This window comes from Dipodomys spectabilis, unplaced genomic scaffold (assembly GCF_019054845.1).
Source record: "Dipodomys spectabilis isolate Male_0828 unplaced genomic scaffold, ASM1905484v1 ptg000006l, whole genome shotgun sequence".
Classification (NCBI taxonomy): domain Eukaryota; kingdom Metazoa; phylum Chordata; class Mammalia; order Rodentia; family Heteromyidae; genus Dipodomys; species Dipodomys spectabilis.
The window spans coordinates 13094865-13117834 of NW_024870683.1; the positions used below are offsets into that span (position 1 = coordinate 13094865).

Sequence of the window (22970 nt, forward strand, 5' to 3'; positions counted from 1 at the left end):
GCACACACAGCTAAGAACTAGCAGGTACCTATCAAATATACCTTCTTTTTCTTTCCTTAGGCACAGCCCATCATCCCTTTATTTCTGAGCTCTTATCTGATGACATTAGTTAGTTGTCCACCATTTGGGGCGGCATACATTCTTTTACTCACAAGTTAGTTCAATGACCTTCCTATCATTAAAATCCAGACATTTAGTTTAACTGACTGGGAAATGGCAGTTTATTACTACCTTGTTTTTTAAAGTTCATGCTTAATTAGCTTAATATAGAGATAATATTGTGTATAGACTCACTACTCATTGACTTGCACGATTTATCTTTTCTTGGTCAATTTCTTGTCTACTTCTAAAGCACCGGAGATGTAGCTGTCAATCTTGTTTGCAGGCTGCAATCTAAAGGGTGAAAATAAGATGGGATAAAGGCTTTTCTATTTTTCACTTGTTTTTAAATTGTAAAGGTGATGTACGGAGGGGTGACAGCTACGTTAGTCAGTTAATGAGTACATTCATTTGAACAGTGTCACCCCCTCCTTCATTTTCTCCCATTTTTTTCCTCCTCCCGACGCCCCCTCCTCCTCCCAAGTTGGATAGTTCATTTCCAAAGTAATGTCCAGTGAGTATCACTGCTCTGTTAGTTCACCCTTTGTGTCCCTATTTCTGTGCTGGGATAAGGGCTGTTTCGAAAGCCTTTTTGTCCAGGCCCCGCCCTAGAGGGACTATCACTCCCCAGATGGGTGTAACGTGGAGGCAGCACTAAACACAGTTCCCTTAAAAAGCAACCCCCAACTCCTAAACCCATGAAACCCCCCAGGTTTTCTCCAGACTCTCCAGCAAGAAGGGGGCTGGCATTTCCTCCAGGTGTCAGTCTCCGCGACAGGCTTGGGGCCCGAGATGGACAGGCCCTCCCGCCAATCGGCAGTCTAAACGAGCTTCGGGGAAGCCCAGAGCAGGTAGCCCAACGGAACGCTTGATGTCAATACTCGCACTAATCCAAGTCAGGCTGCTGTGTTTTCTTTTTAACTTGTCAAGGCAAGAGCTCGCAGGCCGGCCGCAGCGAGACCCGGTTACTCTTGGTGGTCTTAGCAAAGAGATGCTCGCTCACCACCCGCCGCCACTCGCGCGCCCCAGTGTGGCCGGAGACTGGGCACATCCTTGGCTCGCTCGGCGCCCTCACCTCACGTCACTTCCGCCCGGCTGGATCTCAGTTCACCCGGTAGGGTTGAAGCAACTTCCTTCCTCTTTTCCCTTCTTCCTGTCCTTCGCCCCGCCTCCCGGAAGCTAGGTCCCTCTTTGCGGCGGGTCAGAGGTGAGGGATGGCAGGCCTGGCCTGCGCGGGCGGGCCTTAGGTGAAAGACCGGCCTAGAGTTGGGCTCCCCGCGGCGCGAGTGGGAAGAACGCGGGTTAGACCCCGGCTCACGAGAACAACTGACGTGAGGAACAGGCTGTGGTGTATCCCGGGCGGCCTCCACCCTCTGCGGACCCGGGGCCTCCATCCGGGCCCCGGAGACGCCGCGGCCGGGGTCTTCGGCTCCTCCCGTCAGCCCGGGGCGTGTGTCTCTCTTTTCCCGGCGGGATCCGACCCAGACCGCGGTCCCCGACTGCCACCCCCCGGAGCCGGCCAGTGGACGCAGAGTGGCCCGTGGTCTCTCGGTGATGGCCGGGCAGCTTCCTCCTGTAGCAGCAGTGCTCTAGCATCCTTCCGTTCCGCCTCCTTGAGCTCCCGGGCAGTCAGTCAGGTAGGGCTGAGGAAAACACCTTTACCCCGTGCCGTGCAGGTGAGGAAACGCTGAGAAGGCCCCGGGCGAACCCCCACCCCCCCTCCGGGAACCGGCACCCCCTGAGGCTAACTGCCCCCTCGGGCTGCAGAAAGCGATGTGATGGGGAGAGGATTTGTAAAGTGGCGAGAAGCTGGTGCTTGTGAGCGCCGAGTTTATGTTTGGCTCCCCCCCCCCCCCCCCAAGTTCCTTTAGTAATTATGCCATCCGTTGATTGGCTCTGAGCTGATAACCGACTTAGGCATTTCTCAGATCTCTTCCAGCCCTCGAGTCCTCCACACACTTTAGAATGGACTTCTCTCGTAATCAAGCTGTACTTTTCTGATTTTTTTGGGGGGGGTGCATTTCAGGAAGTGAGGTTCTTGAAATTTATTCATTGTCTATGCTCTCACTATTGTCTCCCCTTACTTAGAAATCTATAGTGGGTGACAATTCGGTTTTGATCTTAACCCACAGTTTAGGTTTTGACAATTCAGTTTTGATGTGAATCCACAATTTAGATTTTTTTTTTTTTTCTTAAGAGGAATTTGGGGATGGTGTTGCTTGGTTTGGGATGAATGGATCCAGATGAAAGGGCTGGCCAGAAAAATTGCTAGCTTTTGTATCTATTGTTGCTCTCTTTGCATGTCTTAGTGATGGATTTTATTTTTATTTTATTCTTTGCCTCCAGGAAAACCACTGTCATCAAGATGTCAGGGATTGGAAATAAACGAGCAGCTGGAGAGCCAGGCACATCAGTGCCTCCAGAGAAGAAGACAGCTGTTGAAGATTCAGGGACCACAGTGGAAACCATTAAACTAGGGGGCGTGTCTTCAACGGTATGAGGAAAACAGAGCTATGAAAGTGTACTTTTCTGCTGTCATTTATAACCTGAAAGTAAACGTATTGAAGCCTTCTAGAATAAGGGGAAGCCATTTGAAAAGAAGTGGGAGATAGGTGAAGTAGTTCAAAGGTGTCATAGTCACTTGTGAAAGCGAGGTAGATTGATGTTTGATCTTTGTTTTCATGTTGTGTTCATGTGATTTTGAATCTCTGGTGCTTGACACCACATTGGCTATTACTTAGCAGTGGAATTACGACTATAGCAAGTCTGACTCATTTGCAGGTTGGTTGTATGCAGTTTTGGCCTAGGGTGGTCAATAAATAATCACAAGGAATTTCAAAAATTAAAAAAAAAAATCTAATTCCCACATGGGCATTATGTGTCTCTGTTGATTGGGGAGAAGCTCTCAGTCTGTTCCATGTTAATGTCGGTTGTGTTTAACTCTAGTGATGAACTGTTTCCTTGTCCTTATTTTTGTGAAAATATGCCTCCCTCAAAGCCAATGGTGTCCCAAAAGGAAAAACTGAAGTGTGCTTAATTTAAGTGATAAAGCTTTAGATTTGCTGAAAAGTGGCATGTCTTTGGTGGGCTTTGGTTGATGCTGTGGAATAAAGTATCCACAGTACTGTTCTTAACTCTGTGCATCCTGAGAGTTCTTGGTTTTTCCTCAGTGCTCATTGTTTAGCAACCATATACTCATGGATAACAGGGTTTGCTGTATTCATTTTTTATTCACTGAAAAAATTGGTGCCAGGTTTTAAGAGACATATCTCAGAGGTGCTTGAAAGTGTTGTGAAGAATGTCAATCTGAGACCAAACTGCTTGACGTTTATTGTCTGCTTTCTCACTCCCTAGCTTTATGTCACTGTCTTATCCTTTCTGTGTATTTCCTTGTCTGTAAAATGAATTTAAAGTACATTGTATATAGTTTCACACTGGGTTATTGTGAAGATAAAAATGGTAGTTCTTGCTAAGGGTTAAAACACTGACTTTGGCATCTTATACTCATAAAAGTTAGCTATTAATAAATAGAGGCTAGATAACATAGAAGTAAATAAAACTGACATCATCTTTGCTCTTATGGAAGTAACAGTTCCATTAGAGTGTATATACCAAACACACAAGTGATGTATATATTTGAAACGTCAGAAGCTTATAGGTGTTTATCTAGATGAGGACTCCATATTTTGTACCTTGGCCATGGGAATGTGATGTTAACTATTTTTCATTTATATTATGTTGAGGCTGAGGTTCAGAGAGACTGACATTCTTAGGACATTCCTGGCATGTTGTTGCGGCCCTACCCTTGCTGAACTGACTGGGCTTGTGGAACTCCATGGTGTCACCAGGAGTTGCTTTCATTTTAGCCTCATGTTGCTCACCCCAAAAGCAGTTGAGTAGTACTTGTTGAGCATTTTGCTTGCTGGGTACTGTGCCTTATGTTGAAGACGCCTCATAGACATCAGTCAGTAGGGTGGCACTGACAAGGAAGTAGACTGTGCCATTGGTGGAGAAAGATAAACACGTGCTGTGAGGGAAGATCAGCACCAATCTTAGCCTGGACTTTATCCAACAAGTCTTGTGGGTGAGGAACATGCTCTGACCTATGTATGTTTGGAGAGTAGACTGTAGAAAAGCAATGGTTGTACTGAGTCCAGTTAGCAAAATTGTTCTGTTATCTTTCTCTCCTCCACAGCATCATCTCTCCAAACGTTTCCAGTAGTTCCAGCCAGCTGTAGGTTCTCTTGAAGGCAGTAACTCCAACTGTGCATTTTGAAGTTGCTATAATAAGTCAGCTGATTCTTGGGAACAGGTTAAGTGAGATTCCAAAGTATGAAGGAGAACACAGACTGGTGCTGTTCACCACAGCTGTGCTGAAATTTGGCAGGCAGGCCTGTCACTAAAATACTTGGTTCAGGAGGCCTTCACAGTAGTCAGAGTGGCCTGAAAAAATGTGGAGGTAGCTATGACAGGATTTGCTCATGGATTAGATAGAACATATGAGTAGAGAGGATCACCAAAGGATTTTGGAAATAATGACATTTTCTTTTACTGAACTAGAAATTAAGAGTAGATTTTTAAGTGCACTGTGGAGATTGAATCTTGAGTTAGTTTTTTAAACTTCAAGATTCCAATTAGCATGGTAGTTGTATATAATAACCTGGATTCTGGAGAGTTGTCTGGTCTAAAGCTGTACATTTGAGAACAGCATTTTGTAGGTGATATTTAAATCGGTGAGACTAAGGCTCTCCCTTAAATAATAAACATAGATAAAGTTCTGAGGGCAGAGTTCTGGGACGTGGAGATGAGAAGGGACTAATTAAAGGAACAAATTAAGAGGAAGGGATGGGCAGAGACCCATGAGGTAGGAGAATAAGAAAGAGGGCTTCCAGAAGCTTAATGAAAAAGTATTTTAACTTTGAATTTTTGTGTTTTGATTAGGTGCTGCTGGTGAGTTAAGGGGAGACTGATGCTACATTTAGTCTCTTGGAGAACAACCAGATCTATGTTGATGTAGTAGTATGGCTGGAAGCCTGACTGCAGTGAGTTTAAGAGACTATGACAAGAGAGGAATTAAGGAACAGAGGGTAGAGACAACATGTTAGAGGATTATTGCTGCTAAGTACAACAAAGAAGATGAGGCAGTAGCCAGAGAGATTTTTTTTTGAGCTATTCCATTATTTTTATCTGTTGATTGAAATGATTTGATAGAGAAAATACAACGATACAGTAGAAAGAGAAGACGATGTCCTTGAGTAGATGAGAGGAACTAATAAGGTAAACCATAAGGCTGTACAGTGGTGGAGTTGGTCTTTTTTTTTGGTCATGGGCTTGGACTCTGGGCCTGAGCACTGTCCCTGCACTCTTCAGTTCAAGGCCAGCGCTCTATGGCTTGAGCCACAGCACCACTTCTGGTTTCCTAGTGGTTTATTGTAGATAAGAGTCTTACGGACTTTACTGCCCGGGCTGGCTGTGAACCGTGATCCTCAGCTCTCAGCCTCCTGAGTAGCTAGGATTACAGGTGGGAGCCACTGGTGCCCGGCTGTGGAGTTGGTCTTAACCAGGAGTGGAACAGCTTATCCATGGTGACAGGAAGGAAGGTAGAGGAGTAGGTTCTGGTATAGGTAGGTTTGGAGCTGTGGCTGTGGGAGGAAGGTATGAGTGTTTTCTTCTGATTGCTTCTATTTTTTTTTTTCTAGTGAAATAAAAAACAAGACTCATCTGAGAATGAGGATGGGGAGGAAGCTTTGGAGGTTTGAAGAGGCAGGAGTAGGTATGAAGTAGTTATCATGAAGAGAGGCTAGACTAAAGATATGTAGTAGGGTTGATGGCCTGCAGTGAAGGCCCACTTGAATTTGTGAGCATGAGTGTAAAGGGAAACTAGTTAGTATGGTGTTTGTATTTTCTAGTCACATTCAGTTGCATGGATGTAGGTTTGAAGTATATATAGGGTTGGATGTTAGTTACAAGATTGGAGAAGTATGAAGAAGAAGCAAGGAAGAAGTTTTTATAAGAAGGTTTGATTATAATGGTTGTTCACAGAATTTAAGCTTGATAAAAGTGTCCTGAGGATGTGAGCAGAATGAAAGACAGGGAAAGGTACAAGACCAGTAAGTTGTAGATTTTGGAGAGGCTGAAGAATTGTTGGAGGGAGGAACCTGTAGAGAATAAGCTGGAAAAATAGTGGTAATTGTGGAGAATGAGCTTTTAGAGGGCTTGTTGGAAGAGCAAAGTAATCACTGAGAATAACTATTAGCTAATGACAGAAATAGGAGAATAATCATTGATGGAGAGGTCAGTGATTTGATCTAAGATGGAGAACAATCATTCAAGTGGATATTGTAATCATGAATTTTAAAAGAGGTATCTTAGCAAGTGATGGTAAGTTAAGTCTAAATCTTGGAGCAATGTAGTGAAATAAACTGGACTTTTTTTTTTTCTGACATAAATAAGTCAGCAAAAAGGATGACAGATGGTTTAAGACTAGTGATAGATATCCTGTGCAGGGCTAGGAGTTTTTTAGGGAGCAGGTGAGATAATGGCTTTGAAGTGGCAAAAGAAACTGTCTACCCACGAGGACTTTGAAGGCAATGTGAGAGAAACAGCTGCCACTGGAGGAGCCTGCAGGGGAAGTGTTACCATGTGGGTTCCAGGTAGAGCAGGAGAGGCAGGCAATGTCCAGAGAAGAGACAAGGTATACTTATTATTTTATTAAACTGTATTAGCTTATTAATGGGGTAACTTGACCAATTGTAATAGAGAAAATAAAAGTAAGATAAGAAATTGGTGCTCTAGTAAACAATTGTTTAAAATATTTATTCACTCATTCTGAGATAAAGTGAGAATGTAGCCTTTTTCACATGTTGTCTGCTTGCCTGTAATATTTCATCCCCCAGGTCCTCCCCAGCTTGTCCTAGGAAAGGATATAGTCAGGAGTTAAGGATACTGAGAGACTTTCTGAGGAATGATGTTTTTCAGAAACAAAGGATTCTGAGCAGAATTTGAGGTTTTAAGAATGTGTTCATGTGTCATGTATAGAAGGTGAGAGAGGTGAGGAATTGAAAAGACTCCCAGCTGATCATTTGTGTTTGTTAAAGTAGGAAGCAGGGCCATCTGTTTAGTGTGAGGTAAGAGAAGGCAAGGCTTGGTAAAGCTTAAAACTGCTTTGATAGAGAATGAGAGCTTATTTGTTAAATAGTTCTGGATAAATTATAAGATCTGTTCAATTCAAGAACTTGAACTCAGGGTCTGGGTGCTGTCCCTGAGCTTTTTCAGCCTAAGGCTAGTGCTCTACCATGTGAGCCATAGTTCTGGCTTTTTGATGATTAGTTGGAGATAAGATAGACTTTCCTACCTGGGCTGGCTTTGAACTGTGATCTTCAGATCACCCCTGATGGCCATCTTAATGACCTTTTTGATATAGAAATCTTAGCATAGGTGCTGGGAGGTGGCTCAGTGGTAGAGCGTTTGCCTTGCATGCTGAGGCCCTGGGTTTGATTCCTCAGCATCACATAAGCAAAAGGAATAAAGCCAGAAGTGGCGCTGTGGCTCAAGTGGTAGAGCGCTAGCTTTGAGCTGAAGAGCTGAGGGACAGTGCCCAGGCCCAGAGTTCAGGCCCCACGACCAGACCACCACCCCCCCTCCAAAAAAAAAAAAAAAGAAATCTTAGCATACTGGTACAGGAAGGGAACAGCCAAATGTATGGATGAATTCAGTTGAAGTTTGTTCAGGACAGAAAAATGGAAGGACAGAATTGAAGAGACTAACATGTTTGAAGAAATGTACTATATAGTACATGATGAGACTATGGAAGATAGTGAAAAAAAGAGGGAAAAATGAGAGAATTCAAAATTCTAGAGCTCTATATAATGTGAAAGGACTGCCACAATAATGGAGGGAAATGAAATACCTGGAAAGATTTTATTTATTAGACTGTGAAATTGGAACTTAATGGAGAGCTGAATTCCAAGTAAGGTCTACAATGTGGCTTACGAATTCATGGCTGAATCAGTGGATAGTCATTTAGTGTTGAAATACTAGAAGCATAGATAGATACTAGAGGATTGGATGGTTTGTCTACACATATGTATTCATGTGACTAGGGAAGCTTGAGTATGTTCATGTGTCATGCTTTCCTCACATCAATATGACCCATTTCTTTATTTTTGAAAACATGTTTTTCTTTTTGGTGGTATTTACCCAAAGTCTTACGCTTGTGCAAGCAAGCACTCTATCACTTGAGCTACACCCTTAGCTATCCTTTGATGTAATTATTTGTTGTATGATTTCCTTTTAAATAAACTGCTTTGTTGATAGGAGAATTAATGTGACCTTGTTCAGTTTTGCAGCTAATTTGTCAAGTTTCTTTGTGGAGACTAATAATACCGATTTCTGGGGGCAGGAGGAGTTAGACATTCGAACATTGCAAACCAAAAATCGCAAGCTAGCGGAAATGCTGGACCAACGGCAGGCCATTGAAGATGAACTTCGTGAACACATCGAAAAGCTGGAACGACGGCAGGCCACCGACGATGCCTCCCTGTTGATTGTTAACCGGTACTGGAGTCAGGTGGTCAACTTGTTTATTCACTAAGGTTTGCCTGGGCATTTTAGTTCTTAGTATTCTCCTTTCTAAAGTTATGTCTTTTTTTTTTTTTTCCAACAATTGTATATCCTCCAGTTTGATGAAAACATCCGTATCATCCTTAAACGTTACGATCTGGAACAGGGCTTGGGAGACCTACTCACAGAAAGGAAAGCTCTGGTTGTGCCAGAACCAGAGCCTGACTCTGACAGCAATCAGGAACGCAAAGATGACCGAGAGAGAGGTAAGTGTTTGTGAGGGATTCTGACACTGCATGTTAATCTGGGTTTTCAGGAATTAAGCGCTGCTTTGAAGCTCTCCCTTTAAAGGGGAAAAAAAAAAGTATGTTTTGGTATTTCTAGGTGTATAATTTTGAGGTTTTCTCTGTATTTCCTCAGGGGAAGGGCAAGAACCAGCTTTCTCTTTCCTTGCTACTTTGGCCAGCAGTTCCAGTGAAGAGATGGAGTCTCAGCTGCAGGAGCGTGTGGAGTCCTCCCGCCGAGCTGTGTCCCAGATTGTGAATGTGTATGATAAGTTACAAGAAAAAGTGGAGCTTTTGTCCCGGAAGCTAAACAGTGGAGGTGAGACAGAGACTGGAAGCAGTGGGAAAGACTTAAAACCCATCTTTTTGGAGATTGGGGATCAGTAGTAGAATGTAGCACATACAAGGTCTTGAATTCAATCTCCAACACTAAGAAGAGAAGAACTTTTAGGCCTTACCCATGGAGATTATTATTATGTAAGTGGATTTCACAGAATTGCCTATTTTAAAAGTTCCACAAGTAAGCTGGGCACTGGTGGCTCACACCTGTAATTCTAGCTCCTCAGGAGGCTGAGATCTGAGGATTGCAGTTCTAAGTAAGCTTGGGCAAAAGTCCCTTGAGACTCTCTTCTCCAGTTAACCACCAAAGATTGGAAGTTTAACTCTGGCTCAAGTGGCACAGTGCTAGCCTTGAGCAATAGAGTTCAAGGACAACACCCAGGCCCAAGCCCAAGGATCGGCACACACATACACACAAAAGCCAAAAAAATCTGGTGCACAAAAAACCATGGAAATACACCACGCCACCAACATATTTTATATTACTTCTACAAACGGTGACAGTTTGTGATATGAAAGAGGTGACGTATGTTGGTCCCTATCCTTTTTTTTTAGTGACATTTATATTGGAACTATAGAGATTGTTACTTAATTTTAAACATATAAGCTTGATGTAATAAATTCTAGACTTACCTACTTCTTTTGTAAGTGGTGGTGTATGTTTTGTTTTTTGAGCTTCAAGAGCACCCATAGCTAGGTTCCATACCTAGTACCTAGTCTCTGGGTATTTTGTCTGTCTCAGGGAGTAATAGAAGTAGCCTACTGCTTGAAGTTCTGAGGAAAATGAAGAGAGGTAGGATGTCAGTGATGGGATGCATGGTTTTAAGATCTGGCATGATAGATACTAAATTAAAATGCAGTTCTTCTTCCTCAGATAACCTGATAGTGGAAGAAGCAGTGCAAGAATTGAACTCCTTCCTTGCGCAAGAGAACATGAGGCTGCAGGAACTGACAGACTTGCTCCAGGAGAAGCACCGCACCATGTCTCAGGAGGTACTTGGCCAGAATGGAGGGGTGGGTATTCGAATGGCCCTGGCAGACATTGACTCAGATTGATTCTGAGTGCTTCAATGGACTGGTAAGATGGATATCACTGGATGCTTGGCTAGGCTGGTCTCAGACCAAACTCCTTTCATTTCCTACTCTTACATAGCTTGGATTACAGGAGTGTACCACAATTCTTTTCCCTAGTTCCTGCCTCTTGATGGGAGGATTGTCAGAGGATTTAGAGGACATGTTTGCAAACCAAACATTTATTAAGGTTGATGTGAACAGTTTTGTAATTAAAAATACTAAATAGCACTGGCTGTTTTATAGTTTCTAAATAAAGAGGATAACAAAGTGTCTTTAGAATACCTAATTCTACATTGTTCTGGGTAAGAAAGTGGGGAGAAAAGATAATTATCTTTTTATTTTCTAAAATGTTCTGTGACATGAAGGTTATTCTTTTTTTTAAATTTTTATTTATTTATTTTTGGGTCTGGTTGTGGGGCCTGAACTCTGGGCCTGGGCGCTGTCCCTCAGCTCTTCAGCTCAAGGCTAGTCTCTGCCACTTGAGCCACAGCACCACTTCTGGCTTTTTTCTTTTTGCTTATGTGGTGCTGAGGAATCGAACCCAGGGCCTCAGGCATGCAAGGCAAGTGCTCTACCACTGAGCCAACTTCCCAGCTCCGAAGGTTATTCTTTTAAATAGTGATTTTTTCCAATGAAATGGGTGATCGATCTAGGGAAATGGTACTTTTCAGTAGAAAATTTTTTTAGTATCACTGGATCCTGGTGGCTCATCCAGACTATTCATGGTGCTAAGATCTGAGGATTGAGCATCAAAACTAGCTAGCCTTGACAGAAAAGCCTGTGAGATTCTTATCTCCAGTTAACAAGCAAAAAGCTGGAAGTGGAGGTGTGCCTCAGTTGGTAGGGTACCAGCCTTGAGCAAAAAAGCCAAGTGAGGGCTTAAGGCTCTGAGTTCAGAGCACAAAGACTTCTATAGTTTTCGTAATTATAACTGACTTAAAAGTATTGAAATCACTGGACACTGGTGACTCACATTTGTAATCCTAGCTTCTAAGGAGGCTGAGATCTGAAGATCAAAGCCAGCCTGGGCAGGAAAATCCATGAGACTCTTACCTCCAATAAACCCCAGAAAACTGGAAGTGGCCCTGTGGCTCAAATGGTAGAACGTTAGCCAGGAGCTGAAGAGCTGAGGAACAGCATCCAGGCCCAGAGTTTAAGCCCCACAACCTACCAAAAAAAAAATGTTGAACTGAATCTGTTGTTTTTATTTTACACTCATGTTGAATAATCTAACACACAAACAAGGGTTAATGTCGTGGGCTTTGTAACTTAGGCAAGTGAAATAAGGCATTTCTTTTTTAACTCAGTCTTATTTTGTTATGGGATGTAGTTCTCTAAGCTGCAAAGTAAAGTGGAGACAGCTGAGTCACGAGTGTCTGTCCTGGAGTCATTGATTGATGATCTGCAGTGGGATATTGACAAAATTCGAAAGAGGGAACAGCGACTCAACCGACACTTAGCGGAAGTCCTAGAACGGGTCAGTGCTGTTTCATTATAGCCTGGAGACTAAAATCATGTTAAGAAATCTTTGCAGAGAAGGTCCACTTGCAAAGTGGTGTTTGGGTTTAAAAACTGATCCTTTGAAAGTACATCATCAGACTCTAAATCCTGAGGTCTCTCACTAAAGAATTCTTTGTCTTCTTTGTAGGTGAATTCTAAAGGATATAAGGTGTATGGAGCGGGGAGCAGTCTCTATGGTGGCACAATCACTATCAATGCCCGGAAGGTAAAGTTAGGGACTTACTCAGGACAGATGTTTGACTGATGTCAGGCTTGTATTGATTCACCAGTGATAACATGGGGTTTACTAGAAGAGTATCCAGTGCATATGGGAAACTTAGAAATTGGAATGATTTAAGGATTTTGTTTTTCTTTCTTCTCATTTGCTGTTTCTTCCCTTCCAGTTTGAAGAAATGAATGCAGAGCTTGAGGAGAACAAAGAGTTGGCTCAGAACCGTCACTGTGAGTTGGAGAAACTCCGGCAAGACTTTGAGGAGGTCACTACACAGAATGAGAAGTTAAAGGTATGAGACACCTGTCTTTCTTAATTTGTTCCTAGGTAAATAAATAGGAATAAGAATGTATGAACTTAAAAACCAAAAACAACCTAAGTTAATCAGGTAAAGTGTTTGAGCAGTTAAAGCAGACAGTTGCTTAGGACAAACATAGCTTTTTGTGCTATTGTGTCAGAAGTGATTCTTAATAAAGAGAAATTAGTGACAGAGGTCTCTCTTAGCTGTCCTTTTAGTATCTTTGGCCCTTGGTTGAAACTATGAAATACTTAAAAATTAGTTCTGGGAAGTCTTAATTGGAGGTAGATTTTACATAGAGGAATGGTGGGGGTGGGGGTATGTAAGTGTGATAATCTTTGCAATCATTGTTTCAAGTATGCAGGACATTGTGTGTTCAAGATTTTATTTACTGTATGTCTAGATTTTGCTTCCAATTTGGCTTTTACTTTGGGCCTTCCTAAGGTGGAATTACGGAGTGCAGTGGAAGAAGTGGTTAAAGAAACTCCAGAGTACCGCTGCATGCAATCACAGTTTTCTGTTCTGTACAATGAGAGTCTTCAGTTGAAAGCACACCTGGATGAGGCTCGGACCCTACTTCATGGCACACGGGGAACCCACCAGCGCCAGGTTGAGCTCATTGAGGTAATAGCTTTACTTTGATTCTGTTGTTGTTGTTGTTGTTGGCGTGCATGTATGTGTGTGTCCCTGTGTGTTCTTGTATTTCAGATAGAATATGATGATATTTCTGCATTTTGACAAGAATATTTTATGGGTTCCCCTTTCTGTTTGTAGCGAGATGAGGTTAGTCTTCATAAGAAGCTGAGAACTGAAGTGATCCAGCTAGAAGATACGTTGGCTCAGGTGCGCAAAGAGTATGAAATGCTGAGGATAGAATTTGAGCAGACTCTTGCTGCCAATGAACAAGCAGGTATAATTATCCTCATCCACCCTGCAGTTTGCTGTAAATGCTTTCCCTCCACGGTGCAACATGATTCCCAGGATTTGTCATAAGGCTCAAAGTCCCATAAATAGAGTCTTGTAATTCATTTTGGCCCACAGCCCAGGTGTTTGTTTTTTAGATCAAGTTGACCACTTTTAAATGCTCATCTTCTGAGAAGAATATTTCTTCTGGTAACTCCCCCTGATTTTCCAAAGTTCCTCATGTGTTTTGTACCTTCTCTCTTTTTGTCTTTGCCCTGTTCCTTTTTAACCTTTCTGTTGCTGTATTTAAGGTCCTATAAACCGGGAGATGCGCCACCTCATCAGTAGCCTCCAGAATCACAATCACCAGCTGAAAGGGGAAGTCCTAAGGTATAAGCGAAAACTGAGAGAAGCTCAGTCAGACCTAAACAAGGTAATCAGGACCAGTAGAACAAGCATCATTTGTTTTTAAGTCTGTGAAACTGTTTTTAAGTGAGGGAAGCAGTGCAGTTCTCCAAAGTGATGTCCATCTTTCCTTCTTTCTCCTAGACACGTCTGCGCAGTGGCAGTGCCCTTCTGCAGTCTCAGTCTAGTACTGAGGACCCTAAGGATGAACCTACAGAGCTGAAACAAGACTCTGAGGATGTATCCAGCCAGTCATCAACACTGAAGGCATCTCAGGAAGATGTCAGTGAAATTAAGTCCAAACGGGATGAAGAGGAGCGGGAGCGAGAAAGGCGGGAGAAAGAAAGGGAGAGAGAAAGAGAACGAGAGAAGGAAAAGGAAAGAGAACGAGAGAAGCAGAAACTAAAAGAGTCAGAAAAAGAGAGAGATTCTGCTAAGGATAAAGAGAAAGGGAAACATGATGATATCAGGAAAAAGGAAGCAGAAATTATCAAACAACTGAAGATTGAACTCAAGTAAGAGTATTATTTTGAGTGATTGTTTCTGACTGGAAGCTTAAAACTTAGGTATCATGAATGAAATAAGATAGTTGGTGGGCTGGCTCATCTGATCATTATAATAGGTCAATATCAATTGTATAAATGTACAATTAATGTAGTTTCTACCCGATCAGATGTTTAGTCAAAACTTAGCCAAATGGTTGGCCTTCATGTATGTTGTCTAGTTGAGTAGTTTTCAAAAAGTTCATGGCTGTGCCCTTATTCTCTGGGAATTCAAATTAAAAGAAGGTACATTGTATTTACTGAAAATCATGGGAAATTAACTAATGTCCTTTATTGGATCTGGGCAAATTGCTGGTATTAGTTATATGTTAAAGTATACTAAGTGGAGTGTGTGTCAGTGTAACTTGAACAGTATCTGATCCAATCGCTTGACAGTTGACTAGTTTGTAAGTATGCCAGATCATATTAAGATTTCTCAGGAGCATTAGTCCTGTAGAAATTCAAACAAATACCTTTGTTGTTACCTCATGCCTTGCCTTTCTTTTTAGAACAATGATTTCTCTCATAATACTGTTTACTGTGACTCCCCATTTTTCATAGTTGACTCTTGATGTTTGGATTTATAAGAGAACACTGGCTAAAATATTTGAGCTCAAATGTTTTAAGAGGTTTAATAATGTAGTAGCAGGTGAAGCATTACTCTTCAGCTGATCATGAGTTATTCAGCTGTCAGGTCTAGGATTAGCAGTGTATTGTAAACTTCCAAATCCACCTCTCTTTGTCTTTCTTGATCTCTTTGAGAAATTGAGGTGTGGAATCAGAGTCATTGGCAATGTTTAAATATTTCTCTGTATACCTACTAAATCTCACTTTTTATGAGTAGGACTGTTTTATTATTATTTATTTATTTATGTTTTATTTATTTATTATTACCTGTGTAATAATACACTATGTTAGAGATGATTTCACTTAGCTTACTTTTCTGTAATCTCCAAATACATTTGAGAAATCTATTGACGGTGAAGAATTTTGTCTTTATAACAGAATATTTTTTAAAAATTTAAAATAGTCTGTGCAGTGAACAGTTTCCTTGTTTGATGCCTTTTGTTTTCTCATTTCGCACTCCCTCTCTCTGCTACTCTTTCATAGAAAGGCACAAGAGAGCCAGAAGGAGATGAAACTACTGCTAGATATGTACCGCTCGGCACCAAAGGAGCAGAGAGACAAAGTGCAGCTAATGGCAGCGGAAAAGAAGTCTAAGGCAGAGGTAATCTATCTAGTCTGCCATTACTTGTGAGGTTTAAACCTTGTGAGGTTTAACTTCATACTGCTTAAAGATACAGTCCTTTAAAATTAGTGTTAAAATTGAGTAACATTTTCTATCCTTCTTGAAGGCTATGTGTAAATGTTAAGATTCTCCACAAAGTACTAAAGCATCAAAATTACTGAGTATAGGATTTAAAAAACTTCTTAGTCATAAATCATTGCTATAGTGGTTCTCGTTCTCTGATGCTTTTTAGGAGGAATGTTTTACACTTAAAAACTTTCAACTTTTCTGAGGGCAAGAAAAGCTGAAACCTATTCTAAAGAAAAGGGAATAGGTCCAGAATTATGATTATAGAAGCATGAGAACTAGGAATAGAGTGATGTTAAAAACAGTGTTGAAATGTGTACTGTATCATCTGTAATTATTGTAATATTTAGCTTGATCCATAATTTCTGTAAATATTACTTTGAGCTTAAGGTCCTCTCTTCCTCTCTGCACAGTATTGATTTGTGTGTGTGCATGCGTGCATATGTGCATGCTGGTGCTGGGACTTTCTGCTCAGCTTTTCTGCTGTTGGCTGGCACTGTTCCTGTTGAGCCATATCTCCACTTTGTGCTTTTTATTGGTTAATCGGAGATGAGAGTCTCATGGATTTTCTGCTCAGGCTGACTTTGAACCTTGATCCTCAGATGACAACATCCTGAATAGCTAGGATTATAGGTTCATGTACCACAGGAGCCAGGCTCATATTAATTGATTTTTGAAAATTTATTGTAATTTTTATTCTAATGTGATTCTTTTCCACCGATAGTTGGAGGATCTAAGGCAAAGACTCAAGGAACTTGAGGATAAGGAAAAGAAAGAGAATAAGAAAATGGCTGATGAAGATGCCTTGAGGAAGATCCGGGCTGTGGAGGAGCAGATAGAATACCTGCAGAAGAAGCTGGCCATGGCCAAGCAGGTGGGCAGACTTTGTCTCTTTAACTAAATGTTATATAACAAGTATGGAAGTGACAGTTAAGTTTGCTCCTCTCCTAGACTCCCACTTTTCTTTTTAAATTAAAATCTTAGACCTTTCCATTGTTTATATATTTGGATAGCCAGTTGTTCAGACATTGCTTATTGAGAATCTGTTCTTTCTCTGCTAGCATACAACTCATAAGAAAAAGATAAAGGATTTTATACAAATACTGCTTCCCACATAAGTTATAAATAGTACTGGATCTTAGAACTGCAGAGACTATTTTCCTTCTTATAATGAATATATCTTTAGTTTCTAGTCCCAGTGAATTTTCCTGACAGATATTGCAATCCCTTCACTTGGGAAACATAGGTGGGAGGATCATAAGTTTGAGGCCAGACTGATCTACATAGCAGGATCCAGTCTCAAAATAAATAAAACTAAATAAAAAACATAAAGATAGCAGAATGGTTAGAACTGTCCATACTTGTTCAATGTTAGGAACACTTCACTGTTTCTCAGGAAGCAACTTTAAGGGTAACTATCATTATTTATTTTGAAAGAGAGAACTTTGGTTAGATCCTCTGTACATCCCTATAGTTAAAAGGAAAATTTTAGCTGTTCAATTTTTTTTTTTTTTTGGTACTGGGGACTTCAGGTACTTAGGACTTCATGCTTGGTAGGCAGCACTTTACTTTTTGAACCATGCCTCCAGTCATTTTTTTCTCTGCTTATTTTTGAGGTAGGATCTCACTTTTGCCTAGCCAGCCTTGATTGTGGTTATCCTATTTATGTTTCCCACTGTATCTGAAGTAATAGGCACTGTGTCTAGCTATTGGTTGAAATGAGATCTCATGTACTTTTTGCCCAAGCTGCAGACAAAAAAATGTAATCCTCTCAATAGGATTGTAATCCTTCCAATGTCTGCTTTTTGGGTTATTAGGATTATAGGCACAAGCCACCAGTGCCTGGTTTAATTTTTTTCTTAAATATGGTGATTTGCTACTCTTCTTTCATTCTTAAAATATTTGTTTGGAAATTGTACTGTCATAGGTCTTTGAAGGAGTGAGTACACAGAAAGACTCATGATAACTTATATAGGACTTTTTTCATTTTTTTAAAAAAAGACAAGCATCTTACTATTTAGCTCAGATTGGTTGTATTGGGCTTACAGGCGTGCACCATCATGCCTGGCTTTTAATCAGTAGCTTCAAAATGTATATGTAAATTTACTATGATTCCTCCAATAAAAGTACTATTTGTTTTTTGGTTGTAAACAAACTAATGTTAAAATACACAAGGTAAAGTAAACAAGAGTGATAAAGAATCACTAGAAAAGAACAGCAGTGGGATCTTCTGTAGACATTAGAACAAAATTCCAGTAGATAAAAAAGCTTGAGACTATTGGGCAGACTATTATACTGAGTCAAACAACCGGACATAGCCTCAAGTACAATGGGTGTTTGATATTCACTAAGGATGTGATTTTTAAAGCAGTGGTGAAATAAGACTGCTGAATGTGATGGGACAGAAATTTTAAAAAGGGGAGCAGAAGTAGGATACACACTTGAACATTATACCAGAATGATTTCCAAATGATCATAGACATGATGCTAAAAACAGAAGTCCATTGGGTGCCAATGCCTCATGCTTGTAATATTAGCAGCTTGGAAGGTGAGGATTGGGGATCATGGTTCTAGACTGGCCAACTGGGGCACAAAAAGACTCCTTCTCAAATGGAGAGCTGGACGTGGTAGCGCAGCACACCTGTTATCCTAGCTACAATGGGAAACCTAAAATAGGAGATCTCGGCCCAGATATATGCCAAGGAGGGACAAAAGCCCTATCTGCAAAACAACCAGCACCAAAAAAGGCCTAGAGGTATGGCTCAGAAGTAAAGTACTTGCCCAGTAAGCTTAAGGCCTGAGTTCAAAATCTGAACTGGAAAAGACCTTTCTATTAATAAGTAAAGTATAAAAGGAAGATGGATTTTAAGTTGCTTTTTTAAAAAAAGAAGATAGACAGCTTCTACACGCAAAAATAACTGCAAAACTGACAGATTACATGATAAAAAGGAAAAAATTACTGTTATTATGAGTTTAAATTTCTAGTAAATTTAAACTAATCTGGAAATGGATAAGCCCCAAATCCAGTAAAAGTGTAGATAAATATATGGAAAGTTCACAGAAAATAACTCAGATCATTCTTGAATATATAGATAATGCATCTTACTTGTAATGTGATAAATGTAATTAAAGCTATTATTAGATACCGTTTGCTAGATTGTTAGGAAACTTATGATATTTGCAACTTCTGGAAAGCATAAGTTAACTTCAGTATAATTGTGGATAAATATGAGAAAATGTGAGACATTATGATAGAAATACTCTTAACCAACTGCTACTGATCAGATTGCTATGTTAAAAGTACAGATCAGCTGAGGATTATCAGAACAGCTGATGTCAAGTAGTAGGACTTCTATATTCTCAGAGAACCCAATGACCCAATGCTTGAACTAGTTTTTGTTGATCCTTGAATTAATTTACTAAATGAGCAATGGGATGGTTTAGTTTCCTATGCTCATTCTTTGGAGTTAGAAGATTCTGCTAATAGAATTCTTCATTTTAGGAGGAAGAAGCTCTCCTCTCCGAGATGGATGTCACTGGCCAGGCTTTTGAAGACATGCAGGAGCAAAATATTCGCCTGATGCAGCAGTTGCGGGAGAAGGATGATGCCAATTTCAAGCTCATGTCAGAACGCATCAAATCCAATCAGATCCATAAATTGCTTAAAGAAGAGAAGGAGGAGCTTGCAGACCAGGTTTTGACTCTAAAGACTCAGGTAATTATCATGAGTAGAGCTTTCCAAGTCTTTTGGAATAGAGTGTTCTCTACATTAAGATAACTGCCAGGGTAATCATTGTGGCTTTTTTTCTTTTTTGTGTGTGATAGGAAAAAAGCCCCTGCAAACTAAATATCTATTATCAGGATTCTAGTAAATGATTACTCATTTTTGCAAAGGAATACCATGTAGTTGTTAAAAACATCTATGGAATCAGGTATCTGTGGTTCACGCTTGTAATCCTAGCTACTGGGGAGGCTAGTTCAAAGCTAGCCTGTGCAGGAAAGTATGTGAGACTTTTATTTCCAATTAAATCACAGAAAAAGCCAGAAGGGACACTGTGACTCAAGTGGTAGAGTACTAGCCTTGAACAAAAGGAGCTCAGGGACTGCCAGCCCCCAGGCCCAGAGTTCAAGCCTCAAGTCTGGGGAAAAAAAAATAGATTTGCTGTTGTAGAAAAAAAATGTCTAGGGCTGGGAAGGTGGCTCAGTGGTAGAGCGCTTGCCTTGCATGCCTGAGGCTCTGGGTTCGATTCCCCAGCACCACATAAGCAAAAATAAAAGAAGCCGGAAGTGGCGCTGTGGCTCAAGTGGTAGAGTGCTAGCCTTGAGCTGAAGAGCTGAGGGACAGCGCCCAGGCCCAGCGCCCAGATCCCCCCCCCCCAAAAAATGTCTAAAATATATCAAATGATTTGTTATTCCTCTTGCGTTAAAATGAGTGTGATGAGTGTGTGTGAAGGGAGTTCATTCTTAAAATTTCTGGAAAGCTACAGGGAAACTAAAAGCAGCTACCTGGTTGCCTTTGGATGTTGGGATGAGAATCTTAGGTGAGGGGTTAGAAGGTGTATGCTTTCCACTTTTTACCATTTAACATTAACTTTGTGCATTCATTTTTAAGGAAAAGACCACTTGTTCCTCTAGCCATTCTGAAAGAGAAACACTTGGACTTTGAGCCAGAATTTGCATGCCTTAGAAGGAGTTGCCAGAGTGTGAGGGTTAGCACAGCTGTAGAAGATAAATATCTGTATGTGAAATCTCCTCTATTCCTGGCAATTTGGAAAAGAATTTTCTCAGTGGTTTCCCAGACTCCTTAAATCCCTATCAATAGTTTATGTGATAAGCAAAGCCTTTAATAATCAGTCTTGCAGTATTTTGAAGGGTTTATGGATAAAATCAGTAATAATTGTTGAGATTTTCTAGCATTGTATATTTGTGTGTGTGTGTGTATGTGTGTGTGAATTAACAAAACATAGCCAATTTTATTTTGTCTTCCTATTTGTTTTAAAATCTGATTTCTTCCTACAAAGGTGGATGCGCAGTTACAGGTAGTAAGAAAGTTGGAAGAGAAAGAGCACCTGCTGCAGAGCAACATCGGCACAGGGGAGAAGGAGCTGGGTCTTAGGACCCAAGCCTTGGAGATGAACAAGCGCAAGGTACGATGGATTACTCTGTAATATAAAATGTTGATTAGTCTCAAAGGAGTCACAAAGCAAAGAACGATAACACGAATGAAATTTTGAAGTTCACATTATTCCTTGAACTTAGGTTAACATTTTTGTTGTTGATGAAAGGGTGTTGGATGACGTTATTTGTACATCCCATGTAGGCAATGGAAGCAGCCCAGCTTGCTGATGATTTGAAAGCACAATTAGAGTTGGCTCAGAAGAAGCTTCATGATTTTCAGGATGAGATTGTAGAGAATAGTGTCACCAAAGAAAAGGATATGTTCAATTTCAAACGAGCCCAGGTGAGAGCAATTGTCTTGTTTTACGTTTCACCAGCAGTCTAAAGTGACCCTGGTGATAAGTAATGCATGTTATAAACTACTGGACTGGATGTTCCCGGTGGCAAGAGGCCAAGTTCTTTTCAGTGCCACATCCCCATAGCCTGTCATGGTGCCTGCTGCCTAGTTGGCATTACATAAATATTTTTTGACATTAAATTAGTATTTTTGACATTAAATTAGTATTTTTGACATTAAATTAGTAACATAAAAACATTAGGTTTCAAGTAACTCCTAAAAGGCCCTTTTTGTCATCATCACGATGCCTTTCTAACCCTGTCCATAAATCGGTACATTATTTTAATCCCAGTGACCTTAAAACTAGTCACCACAGGATGAAGTGGCCTGTCCCCTATATTCACAAGACTGAATTAACTGCTGTACTTCTGATTTGAGGATATGATCATGATTGCCTGTTCTGAAAACATCCTGTCATTTGCAATTCTCTATGTTCCTAAAGATAATTGGGCATGAAGGACCGAAGGGTCTTTCTTTCCACGAGAGACTCCAAGTTAGAGGGATGATTTCTCAAATGGCAGGTCTGGGGGAGGATGTCTAACAGGTCTGCTATGCTGCCATAGGAGGACATCTCTAGACTTCGAAGGAAGCTGGAAACCACAAAGAAGCCAGACAACGTACCCAAATGTGATGAGATTCTAATGGAGGAGATTAAGGATTACAAGGTCAGAAAGCCTGTCTTATTGCTTTCTTTGTGTTGCTTGCTAGGCCTGAAATTGTCTACTGACAGACTGGGAGAGTAAACATTGAACTCTGTCTAAAAGTAGCCAGAGAATGGTTTATTTTAGTGGGTGGAAATGATACTTTTTTCCTAGTGCTTGTGGTTATGTTGGTTTTCATGAGCTGTCCATTTGGCCTATAACCTTTATGGTTGCTTCTTCCTTTTTTAGGCCCGTCTGACCTGCCCTTGCTGCAATATGCGTAAAAAGGATGCTGTACTTACCAAGTGTTTTCATGTTTTCTGCTTTGAGTGTGTGAAGACGCGCTATGACACTCGCCAGCGCAAATGTCCCAAGTGTAATGCAGCTTTTGGTGCCAATGATTTCCATCGCATCTACATTGGTTGATTGCATTAAGAAGAGGAACTGTCTGGACAAGCACTTGTTCATTAACCACCAAACCTCTACCTCTTCTCTCCTTGGCAGTTTGTCAATTCCTTTTCCTCCACAGACTTTATGTCCATGCTCTTCTCTCCAATAGCTAGATGACTTTAGAGAAAAAGACTGGTAAATGTAAGTCTTGGGTTTTAGAATGAATTAGAAACAACTCATACTTGTCTTCCCTACCAGCTATTTTTTTTTTTTTTCCTGCTTTAGGACCTTTCGCATTTTCTTCTTTAGGCCCCTTCTACAATCTTGGATTGTCCATTCTTCCTGAAGAAGAAATGTTGGTATTTTTGACGTGGAAAAGGGAACAAAGAGTGGAAACATGGTCTTTTGGGGGAAGGACCTTTTGGAAATAAGCTATCTATGGGCCCAGACTTTTATTAATTTGGATAGTATACTTTTTCTAAACTTAGATTATAATATGGCATAATTGTGCTACTCTTTCCTGGATGGTTTGAAGCCTTAATGAAGTTATATCCAGGAGAGTTCAACTTATTTCCTGTTTACTAGCAAAGTAGCTTTACAGTCAAATGGCTGTTTTGTTAAAGTTATTTAAGTTTTAAATATTCAGCTAATTAGTCTTTAAATTTCTTGAGGCTGAGATAATTTAAAATAATAAAGCCCCTTTTGTCTTTTAATGAAATCAGAATTGGAAAAAAATGAGATACACACTGAATATGCCTGGAATACTCTGAGAATTTGAAACAGAAAGGCCTTGGTGAGCTCTGACTTTGTCATTCTCTTCTCCACAAGGGTTATTATGATCCCTGTTTTCCAAAAGATTCTCTTAATATTT

At 40.6% G+C, this 22970-nt stretch overlaps 1 protein-coding gene across 3 annotated transcripts; it reads left to right on the plus strand.

Annotated features, from left to right (window-relative positions):
• Positions 1–1283: 1283 nt before the first annotated feature.
• On the plus strand, positions 1284–22490 carry Rnf20 (ring finger protein 20). 3 transcript variants are annotated; one of them, XM_042695323.1, is made up of 20 exons: positions 1284–1775; positions 2446–2593; positions 8501–8668; positions 8780–8927; positions 9082–9264; positions 10159–10277; positions 11689–11835; positions 12007–12084; positions 12263–12382; positions 12833–13012; positions 13163–13298; positions 13603–13724; positions 13841–14211; positions 15349–15466; positions 16278–16427; positions 19056–19268; positions 20575–20700; positions 20874–21014; positions 21632–21733; positions 21959–22490. In XM_042695323.1, the coding sequence occupies exons 2-20, from the start codon at positions 2465–2467 to the stop codon at positions 22133–22135; spliced, it is 2928 nt and encodes a 975-aa protein (XP_042551257.1). In that variant the 5' UTR covers positions 1284–1775; positions 2446–2464; the 3' UTR covers positions 22136–22490. The 3 variants fall into 3 exon arrangements, with proteins under 3 accessions (XP_042551257.1, XP_042551249.1, XP_042551260.1); XM_042695315.1 differs by having other exon boundaries at positions 1284–1736; XM_042695326.1 differs by lacking the exon at positions 1284–1775 and adding an exon at positions 1847–1869.
• The last annotated feature ends 480 nt before the right edge of the window (positions 22491–22970 follow it).